Source organism: Nanorana parkeri, unplaced genomic scaffold (assembly GCF_000935625.1).
Source record: "Nanorana parkeri isolate BGI_ZX_2015 unplaced genomic scaffold, ASM93562v1 scaffold760, whole genome shotgun sequence".
NCBI lineage: Eukaryota > Metazoa > Chordata > Amphibia > Anura > Dicroglossidae > Nanorana > Nanorana parkeri.
The window spans coordinates 19,454-31,106 of NW_017307028.1; the positions used below are offsets into that span (position 1 = coordinate 19,454).

General features: G+C 42.0%; 1 protein-coding gene across 1 annotated transcript in view; it reads right to left on the minus strand.

Moving 5' to 3' along the window:
* The window catches only part of LOC108793576, a 14,046-nt gene extending 8,778 nt beyond the window's left edge, over nt 1–5,268 (minus strand). Inside the window, exons 1-4 of the mRNA XM_018564561.1 lie at nt 5,260–5,268; nt 3,028–3,147; nt 1,402–1,605; nt 262–408 (exon numbers count right to left, since the gene is read on the minus strand). Of these exons, the coding sequence (XP_018420063.1) occupies nt 262–408; nt 1,402–1,605; nt 3,028–3,147; nt 5,260–5,268 (480 nt within the window). The remainder of the gene's footprint in view (nt 1–261; nt 409–1,401; nt 1,606–3,027; nt 3,148–5,259) is intronic.
* Nucleotides 5,269–11,653: the final 6,385 nt, after the last annotated feature.

The following is an 11,653-nucleotide window of genomic DNA, read 5'->3' on the forward strand; positions in this document are numbered from 1 at the left end:
GGGGGGGGGCGAAAAAAAAATGTCTGCCCCGGGCGCCCATAACTCTAGTTACGCCACTGGTGTGTTGTATTGCTATTCATTTGAATGGCACCCCAAACTCACCTCCCAACCACAGTTCAATCGCCCGCATCGGAACGCAATATCGTGTGTTCCAGTGTGGTGGGACTTGGGTCATGACTTAATGACCAAGGACAAATGTGGGTCCTGAGGTTACGCAGGTTGAGAACCACTGATTCAAAGCATTTAACAAATGTGTCACACCTTTTCTGGGTATGCAATAAGCATGAGCTTGTTATTGGATGGGTCTTTCTTGAATTTCTGTAGAAAACCGCTCTCAGAGAGCATGTCTTTAACTTCTTTTTCACATATTTTGAAACCAAATTCTGTTACAAGAATCACTGCATCGACCTGTTGAATAAAATGCTACAGGTTAGGAAAGCATGTGATATAACAGCAGACAACAATAAAGTTTTGAATAGAAACATGTAAACAGTATACTGAATACAAATATATTTATCTAAATATGTTTTTGTCCAGGTGTTATTCTAAATTGATTCCCTCCCTGTTTTGTAAGTGTTGTATGATGGTACCCAATGTTATGCTGGCACCATAGCTTATCATGTTTATGTGGCTAATTTAGGATTGGTATTTGGATATATGACATTTGTGATATTTCTACTTGGCAATCGCAAAAGCCCCCATCACGAAACATGGTGCGGTAGTGCGGTAGTGCAGAAATGTTTCAGCTTTAGTTAAAGCCATTAAGTATTTTTTTAAATGCTGGCCATGATTAGGATTAGGGCTGGGTCTAGGGTTAAGGTTATACTATCCCCTAAGGTATTTAGGGGATAGTTAAGGTATTTCTATCCCCTTTTAAAACGAATTACAGAAGACTTACCTGGATAACAGTGACATGCCGTGCCTTCTGTGCTGGGTGAGGCATCCCCCAGCCTGCCGAAGCTCCGCCCCGTCCCACCAAAGCCCCACCCTCCCCACTAAAGCTCCACCCCGTCCCACCGAAGCCCCACCCCCAGCTCGGTAATCAAGTTGTGTGGGGAGGAGGAAGGGAGGGGACAGGGAGGAGCCTTTCTGTCCCTCACTTGCTCGTCATTGGTGAGTCACTGCTGAGGCATCGAGATCAATGGCCTCAGTGGGTTTTTCTTTTTTTTTTTTTTTTGATTGAACAGGCAGAGCTCTGTCCATGACAGGTTACACAGCGGGAGGCTTTCCCTTCTGTGTAAACTTTAACAAGCCGCGCTGAATGGAGACAAAGCTGTCAGCTTTTTTCTTCATAATATTAGGTGAGGCTCTGCCTCACCTGCCTCCCCTGACTGCACGTCCCTGCTGGATAAGGATGTTACTGATCATCATTAGCTATCTGTTTATGAGACATCAACCTACCTCACTTAAAGCATTTCTGATAGAAAACATAGCAATTGGGTCAGAATCATCTGTTCCAGGCATTTCTAGTATTTCTTTGCCCCCATACAGTATTTTGCTTGGTAAATAAACCACAATTTCTTTCACAGCAGCAATCTTCCTTTGTGTCGCTTTAGCCTTATCTGTATCCTCTTCCTGAGCAGTTGTCAGTTCTTTCAGAATATCCTGAAATGATTAAAAAAATACATTACATACAGTATATATATTCAAGCAGTTAGTGCAGAAACATGTTAACTAACTATTTTTGACTGATTTGCTAAATAAGCCCTTTTAGAAGCATCAATAGCTGAAGCTCCAATTTAATGAAAAGTGCTCATGTACATGGCCATATGCAAATATGGCAGCTGGTAGGATCATGTTAGCAGATCCATCAAGATCCAGTATGAAAAGTGCTCTATACACATTACATATGTCACCTTTGTGCAATGTTTATATGTGCACAGTGCAATGGTGCCCTTTGTTACTAGGATGCAGGAGGTTCCAATAGAGTGCATTTGCGCTGTACACATTAAAATTTTAGCACAAATGTGGTCCATATGTAGGACTTTTTAAGCTGTGTGCATGGGCCTCAAAGAAAACAATACACCTGTGTTTAAATCTGTAATTAATAGTAAAATAAAAAAGCTGTACTGATTAACACACTCTGTTTGGAGTCTCAATCAGAGAGAAAGAGAATAACAGCAAACGGCTTCTTCTGTGCTCATTCTTTAGAAAATCTATTATGCTCTGCGACTTCTGTTTCATGGGTGTATAAAAACTTCTTTTGTAAAATACAGATTTTGTATTCCTAGTAAAAAAAAAAAGATATACAACCACAATATAAACATTTAGGCATTTTATAATAAAATAGACACCAAACCATTCTAGTCTCTGTTTTCTACAGATCATAACATAATAGCTTTTTATATCTCTAAATATATTCTATTAACATTTGTAACTCTTTTAGAAGTTGGCTGCTAATATGCAAATTAAGTACTTGAGTTACTAACAAGTGACATATTCTGGTGCTACTATCTTGTTAGGTTGGAAAAAGAATGGTCCAACCCAAAGAAAAAAGCAAACAAAAAAAAACTTACAAAGATGTGCATTCTCAGAATCTTATGTTTGCAGTTGAACCAAGAAGAAGGAAAAAAACCTAAACAGCATGGCTCAATTTACTCTAACAAAAAATATTTCCTGCGGTTGCTTGCTTCCGCAGTTTTCTCTGGCTGTCACTTGCAGCATGCTTGGATCATCATTCTAAATGGCTTCTAAAAATTGCTAGGAGCAAAAAAAAAAAACCTTGACCAACAATCCTGGTAGTTGGCTTATTCAGGACACGCAAATTAGTTACATCATCAGTGATCAAATGGCCATAGAGAATCATTTCGGGGGGAAAAGCAGTGACGGTGGACGGAGCGACGATCACAGCCCTGACCTGTCCCCATTGGAAGAGGGCACGCCGACAGGTAAGTGTTCCATAATGTGTTGCAAAAGCTCACACACAGAAATCTAGTTCTGCTTTAAAGCAAGACAACTAGCAGTTTTTGGAGACTAGTAGCGGCAGCCTACTTATTTCACCATGAAAGGTGTACTTTAGAATCTTACCTGCAAAGCAAGGCGATCATAAGTAGAATTTTTGCCTTTGCCAATATATAATTCTGTCTTCCCAGCGAACTTCAAAACCTCCTCAGAAAGATTTATATCTTCATAACAGAGGACACGTTCCTACAAATGTGCCAAGCAAGTATTATTTGCATTTTTTGTGTAATAATGTTTAAAACAGAAGTGAATGCAGATATAAAAATACAACTATTTAACTAAGTTAAATATTCAATAAAAAAAATCATAAAATGTATGTAAACCCAAAAACCTCCTAAACACACTTGGAGGAATTGATCAAAACTGGAGCAGGCAGAATCTGGAAGAGTTGCCTATAGTAACCAATGAGCTAATCTCTTCAGATTGTTCAGTTAGGCTTTGAAAATGAGAGAGAGATGCTGATTGGTTGCCATGGGCACAAGCACAAGGCCAAGTTGACCCTCCAGTGGTTACAGCAGAAAAAGTGAAGCTTCTGGAGTGGCCATCACAGTCTCCTGACTTTAATATCATCAAGCCACTCTGGGGAGATCTCAAACGTGCAGGTTTTTTTGCATGACCTAGAAGCAATTTGCCAATTTTGCAATATACCACCTGCAGGAATTCGGGGCCTCATAGACAACTACTACAAAAGACTGCACACTGTAATTGATCATTTCATTTTATTATTTGTTGACATGTTTTGTTTTATGATTGTGCCATTTTGTTATGACCTACAGTTCAATATGAATCCCATAAAAATAAATGTGTTTTCCCTGCTCATTTGTGTTTTCTTTAAAAATAGTACATATATTACCAATTCTCCAAGGGTATGCAAACTTTCGAGCACAACTGTGTATATGTGTTGTGGTATTGTGTGGCAATCCCACAGTGGAACTGGGGGTTGTAGTAGCCCAGGACTCTCAGCCAGAGAGACTGAGCAGTTCCAGGAAAAACATTATTTTGCTTGGAAAGAACTGGCTTTGCAGTTCCCTCCAGAAAACCTGGATTTGGTATGGGATCCTGGAACTGGGAGATTTCAAAGAGAACTGGTAGGGATGAAATCTCCATTCCTGGGTCCATGCTTTAGTGGGGGCCAGAACCTAATGATTGCACACCTGTGCATAGCCCTTATGGAAAGGGTGCTACACAGACACATATATACATAAACTATATTACCAAGTATTGGGACACCCCTCCAAATCATTGGATCCAGGTGTTCCGTGAAATGTCCTTGCTACTAAATATTCCACGGTCAACTGTTAGTGGTATTATAACAAAGTGGAAGCAACTGGGAACAACAGCAACTCAGCCACGAAGTAGTAGGCCACGTAAAAATGACAGAGAGGGGTCAGCACATGCTGAAGCGCCCAGTGAGCAGAAGTCGCCAACTGTCGATAGCTACAGACCTCCAAACTTCCTGTGGCCTTCAGATTGGCACAACAGTGCATAGAGAGCTTCATGAAATGGGTTTCCATGGCCGAGGAGCCGCATCCAAGCCTTACATCACAAAGTGCAATGCAAAGCGTCGGATGTAGTGGTGTAAAGCGCGCCACCACTGGACACTGGAGAAGCAGAGACATGTTCTCTGGATTGACGAATCACGCTTCTCTGTCTGGCAATCCAATGGATGTGTCTGGGTTTGGTGGTTGCCAGGAGAAGGGTACTTACCTGACTGCAATGTGCCAAGTGTAAAGTTTGGTGGAGGGGGGATTATGGTGTGTGGTGTTTTTCTAGGGCTGGGGTTGGCTCCTTAGTTCTAGTGAAGGGAACTCTTAAGGCATCAGCACACCAAGACATTTTGGACAATTTAATGCTCCCAACTTTGTGGGAACAGTTTGTGGATGGCCCCTTCCTGTTCCAACATGACTGCGCACCAGTGCACAAAGCAAGGTCCATAAAGACATGGATGAGCGAGTTTGGGGTGGAGGAACTTGACTGGCCTGCACAGAGTCCTGACCTCAACCCGATAGAACATCTTTGGGATGAATTAGAGCGGAGACTGAGAGCCAGGCCTTCTCATCCAACATCAGTACATGACCTCACAAATGCGCTCCTAAACCTTGTGGACAGGCTTCCCAGAAGAGTTGAAGCTGTTATAGCTGCATAGGGTGGGCCAACTCAATATTGGACCCTACGGACTAAGACTGGGATGCCATTAACCTCCTTGGCGGTATTCCCGAGTGTGGCTCGGGGTTAATTTTCAGTACCATAAGCGGTAACCCCAAGCCACACTCCGGAATACAGCGCAGCGTCTCTTACCTTGTCCATGATCCCCTCTGTCTCCTCCGGCCGATGCCGGCATCCGTCTTCTGGGTTCCGTCCCTTACGAGTGTCCGCGTCGCAGGGGGGCGGAGCTGGCAGGAATTTTAAAAGTTTTTTTTTAAAACAAAATAAAGATAGAACAAAAAATGAAAAAAATAAATAATCAGACCGCCAGGGAGGTTAAAGTTCATATGCGTGTAAAGGCAGGCGTCCCAATACTTTTGGTAATATACTGTATATACATACACACACACAAAACACAAAGTGATACTTACATTAACCCATGTCCATGCAACAGCCAGTGGTCCGTTCCTGTGTTCTCTACTGTTGGAATGTGGTCTGAAACTCCTACCCATGAACACATTCCATCTTATTTACATGGCCACAGGTCCTGCATTGTTTTTGATCATATCAGCAAGATGAGTAATTTTGGGGGACTGGTCATCATAAAAGGAAAATCACAGGACTGTGGATTAGGACGAGTATTGGAAGGGCAAATGAAAAAGTCTTACCTTTTGAGTAAATTCATGACCAGTGAGAATTTCATATCTTGCTTTTAGGCACTCATCGGCTTTCTCTTTTACTTGATCGTTAACATATGAACAGTCTGATGGATGACAAATTAAAAATCAGAATATATACATTGCTTTTAAATTTGATTATCTGATATTGTAAATTCATATTCATTTTAATCTTTATGTATCATGTATTTGGAATAAATAATATGTTCAGTCAAAAATTAGTTATTAAACAACATTCCCAAAAGTCACTGTATGCATTCCATAACATGCATGCTTGGACCATACAGTTGTATATCTTACTGTAGTGATTTGACAGGTGTTCAATGTCTTACAGTCATTTGCTTTCTAAAGAAGTTGCAGCATGAATGGCTCCATGCCCCCTTAAAAAAAACAACTTTTTATTGTTTTGATGCACCTGGAATGTATTTATCTAATTTAAATAAAGTTTAATTGGGTTTAATTATGATTATTGACAGGCAGATAAAACAAGCAAGAAGATTCAACCGTACATGATCGTAATCCCTACAATTTCTTTCTTTTTTAAGTTTAAAGTTGTCTCTTTTAAAATGTAAATTAATTATTTGTATAAAAGACATAAGCAGTTATTTAATTATAGGGATTAGCCCTAAAATGAGTTGTTAACTTGGGAGCCTGTAAATTTGCAGGGTGGTATAGGGTGGTCCTGCCTTGATGGAAGTTTAGCTTGTTGTACGTATCACTCATTGGTAATGTTAACAGCACAGGGATGCAGACGGAGGTTGTTAGTCTGATAGATAAAGTCAAACCAGAAAACAGATTCCCACTACCAGGACATCAAAAAGGTTAAGTGCAAAACATACAATCATAACAAAAAATATACTGTAAATAGAATTTATTTAGAACCATAAATATTTACCACAATGTATACGATGTAATAGATAAAGTCAAAAGTGGAACAGTTTACACAGAAAAATAGGATTTTTGTCTTAACCTTTAAAATACTTAAAGGAGAACTATGAGGTGAGTGCTTTTCACTCACCTCATAGTTCTAGCTGACCTGTGACAATGAGACTGTCACGTCACTAGTCGGCTCAGTAGATCGGGAAGTGAACGAACACATACCGGCATTCGCTCACTTCTCGATCCTGTCACGGCTCTCTGCCGTGACAGGGGAGGCACTGGATTCCCCCCTCCCCGCTCCGATCCTCCAGCGCTGACTGGCGGAACGGACAGGAGAGGGGGCGGGTACAGCTGGCTCTGCCTCTGGATAGGCAGAGCCAGCTGTCACTCACGCAGCTGGACGGATCAAGACATAATTGTCAGGATCCGCTTCAGCTGCGGCGTCTCAGTATACCACGAGCTGTAGCTCAGGGTATACTCAGCTTAGGGTGATGGTAGGACACTAGTTTGTGTCCTCCCGTTACCCTAAGGAGAACTATGGGGAAAAGTCCTAACCCCATAGTTAACCCCATTATGCTGCTAGCTTGAGGTGTTTGGACACTGGCAAAGCAAATCAGTTAGGAGAGGCCTGCATAACCCCTTCTCACTCCCAGCATTCCTCAGTTTTGTAGCAAGTAATACAGACATGAATGTAAACACAGAGGGGAGGGGCCTGTTTTCTGTGATATACTCCAAGACATGGATTTTACAGGTTAAAAAAAATCCTGTTTTCTTAATTGTACATCACAGGACAGAAGCTTGGTAATTCTTAGACCACTGATACATCCAAAAGCAGTGCAACTGAGGGGTGGGCAACACAGGAAACAAATGGCTAACAGGTCCTCAACAAACAACCAGAATGAAAAACAGTAGAGGCCCTACCATTTATTGGGCCAATTGAAGAACCCTACAACCATAGCTGCCATCTGCTTGCAGTCTGAATGTTCACCTGGTAAAACTTAGCAAAAATGTGAACCAAGAACCAGGTGGCAGCCTTGAAGACCTGAGAAACCTAGGCCTGGTACTGAAAATCGCAGAAAGCACGGTCTAATCTAGTCAAATGTGCCCTGAATGTGCTCCTTGCCCCTAAAAGCCTAAGCCTGAGTTGTTGAATCCACCTAACTATAGGGCAACGTGAAACTGTCTGCCCCTACAGAGGCCTTCCAGAATGACAAAAAAGTCAGATTGACAAGGTGGAGCAGTAGCAGAGATGTACATATGCACCGCCCGCATTACATGCAAATAATGACAAGAAATCTCTTAGGAGAACATAATGATGGCAAGACAATGTCCTGGTTAAGGTAAAAGGAAGCAATCACCTTCACAAGAAGGAGGCATTAGGCCTCCTAAAAAATATAAAAAAGAAATAACGGGCACCTTTCCTGGTGCAAATTTGTTTAGAAAGATTTGTTTCTAAACAAAGAAAGATTAAAAGTGATAAATCGCACTCACAAAAAAGGTGAATAAAAAGCGTGTTGGACATAAATCTCGGGGTACATGCAGCTTCCTAGCAGTCAGAGAAAACAATCCAAATATGCTGCTAGACCAGCAGAAACAAGCTGACTCAGCTGAATGCGTTTTCGGGGAGTTTCCCCTTCCTCAGAGCTGGCCAGCTTTATGTCCAACAAAAAGCGTGTTGGACATAAATCTTAGGATACATGCAGATTCCTAGCAGTCAGAGAAAACAATCCAAATATGCTGCTAGACCAGCAGAAACAAGCTGACTCAGCTGAACACGTTTTCAGGGAGTTTCCCCAGCTGGCCAGCTCTGAGGAAGGAAAACTCCCCGAAAACGCGTTCAGCTGAGTCAGATAGGGGCGGGCCTATCTGACGTCACAGCTAATGCAGAAGTGAGCATGTGAGCTCGTGGGATACCGGCCGGTTTTTATGTACATGTGAATTTTTACTTTGTTTTATCAATAAACGTTTGGGATATACTTCACTATGAGGAGTTCCTTTTGATTTCTTTACTATATGTGAAACATCATTCGTTAAACATTTGGGAGGAAACACTAAGAACTTTCAGATCCAATACCGACTTCAGGTTACCTACAGAGTGTAAAGCGATATATATGCGGTGAGTGCGCATTGCCCGGGGGGCTTCGTGTGTAACCCTGGGAGGATCACCAAGCACAAGTACTTTATATGTTTTGGATTTGGAGGACGAATTATAAATTATATTGACATTTTCACATTTATCACTGAAGTTTTTTTTAACTGTTTATATATATAAAGTCACTATTATTCCCTGTGTTCATTCATATCTGGATGTTTATACATCCAGTCCTTGGTCACACTAATTACAATAATTTTTGTTTGTGGTACACTATATATATTTTTCACTATTAATTTGCACATTTTTTTAGGATATTTTGAAAGTTGTATAGATTTGTTATTAATATTAGTTACACCAGGGTATTTAGCGCCGCATAATCGTTATTTATACCAAGCAAAATATGCTTTTCAAGTGTGATCGTAGACTTTGTCAGAAGATGACTTCCTAACTTTCAAGAGCGTAGGGATGGATGACTGAAAAATTTCTGCCACCCAGGCTTCAACAGCCAGGCCATTAAAGCCAGCAATCAATGAGAATCGGTTCAGCTCGATAAGAATAATAAGAATGCATTCCATCTCGATCCTGTGGTGTAGTCGAGGAAGGAGCTTCAGGGGAGAGAAGGTGTAGATCAGGTTGAACTGATCCCACAGATTCACCTGAGGATCCCTGGATCAGGCAACAAATCTTTCCAGTTTGTGGTTGAATCTGGATGCAAGCAGATTCATGTGTGGTGCCCCACCTCCCGTGACAGAGAGGGCAAAACTCCTTTGTGTGGTGAGACCATTCCCTGAGAAACAGCTGTTGACAACTGATGATGCTTGCCTGTGAATTTTCTACATCTGAAATGTGAACAATGCAGAAGGCCAGAATGTGAAGTTCCACCCAGGTCAGGATCAGGACTGCTTCCTGGTGAGCTGCATGAATTCTGGTTCCCTTTTAATGATTGATATATGTCACTGCTGTGACATTGTCTGACTAACTCCTGGTCAGATGACCCCACACATGAGAGGTCTAGTGATGAAGGGACAACTAATTTACACTGAGCTACAGGATATTGATCGGGAACTGAACCTCCTCTAGCAATCAAGACTGCTGAACCGACAGAAAATACAGAATCCAGGACCCAAGAGGCTAGTATCATCATCTTCCAGGTCGTTGGTAAGAAATTATTTGCCCAATTCCAACACTATATTGGACATTCACCTCGCTAGCGCAACCCTGGTCTTGCTGGCCAGGCACATGGGGCGGATCCATAGATTGGGTCTTCCTGTCCCACCCTGTCCGAATTTTGAGCTGCAACGGTCTGAAGTGAAACTGGGCACACGAGACTGCCTCAAAGAAGGATAGTATGAGGTCCAAGACCCTCAAGAAGAATGGTGGGGGCAGCTCCTGGACCGAAGGGTCCGAATTAGGGAGTGGAGAGACTGGACTTTGGCCAAGGGAAGAAACACCCTGGTCAGGGCTGTATCCAAGACAAGGCCCAGGTTTGACAAGCAATAAGGCTCCTGGCCCAACTTCTGGAAATGTAGAATCCATCCAAATCTCTGCAGGTCTTGCACCACCCGTGGGACATTGGCTAACAAAGTGTGCGCTAACCGTTTCCTCAGAAGATTGTCCAGATAGCCCATGATGAGAATACCTTAAGCACAGAGCACGGCCAGAATTGGAGTCAGCACCTTGTTGAAAATGTGATGTACAGTGGAAAACCTAAGGAAAGGACAAAAGTCTGGGAATATTGCTTACCCACTTCAAAATACAGGTAAGGGTATCTTCCCGAGAGAACCGTTTCTGGACTCAATCTTTTTTGGACTCCAGAGTAGCTGGAAATTTTACTGCCAAAGATAGTGACTATGTATGGCCAGCTTTACCATGGCCAGTCAATTCTATGTTGGTCAGTCTTTCATGGCTTCACACCTACTCACTTGTTATTGACTGGACCATTAGAGACATACAGTCCTAAGGTGTATCATGCTTACAGCAGCATATCTGAAAGGTCTCTCTACACTGCCCTAACTGTTCCATTATTGCCACACTGATTCCTTGCTTGAATTAAATACCGTATATACTCGAGTATAAGCCGTCCCGTATATAAGCCAAGGTACCTAATTTTACCAAAAAAAACTGGGAAAAATTGATTTCACAGATCACAAAAATATCAACAGAACCAATTAATTTACTCAACACTTAACATAATACATATATGATTTAATCTCCCAGTCATATAATTTCCTCTACATAATTACTACCATATAACATATGGACAAGACATACCATTTATACCTTTCTTCCTCGCCCCCCCCCCCCAACTCAGTCATACTTTGACATCGACAAGGGCATTCTAGGTATATTCAATAGTTTGATAAGTTTGATAATAAAAAAAAGGGAGTTAAATCGACAGAGAGTTTACTTGGTAGATCGAAGTCTAGATATGGTGTTTCCCCTTTTCCTTCCTTTTTACGTTCCCATTCCTTCCCCCTTCTACTTCCTCTTCTTTCACCCTCCTCCTCCTAGTCTTTATAAGTATCTAAGAATCTCTGGTGAACTCATATAGTCCCTCCAGGGGCTCCACCTCTCCCTAAATGTCATATATCTATTATGTAAGCGAGATGCGAGTTCTTCAAATCGCATGACATTATTAAGTTCTTCCACCCATTCTGATATCTGAGGGGGGCTAGTTGACTTCCAGTGTCTTGGTGTTACTGCCCTTGCAGCTGCTAGGATCGGGCATAGAAGACCTTTTTTCACTGCGGCTACCGGTCCATGGTGTAGAGACAGCAGAGCAACCTCAGGTGTCTCCAGGCCATGAAGACCCGTCAGCTCTTGAGCAATCTCCAGGATTACTTTCCAGTAAGTTCTTATCGACAGGCACGACCACCAGATGTGTAACATCGTCCCA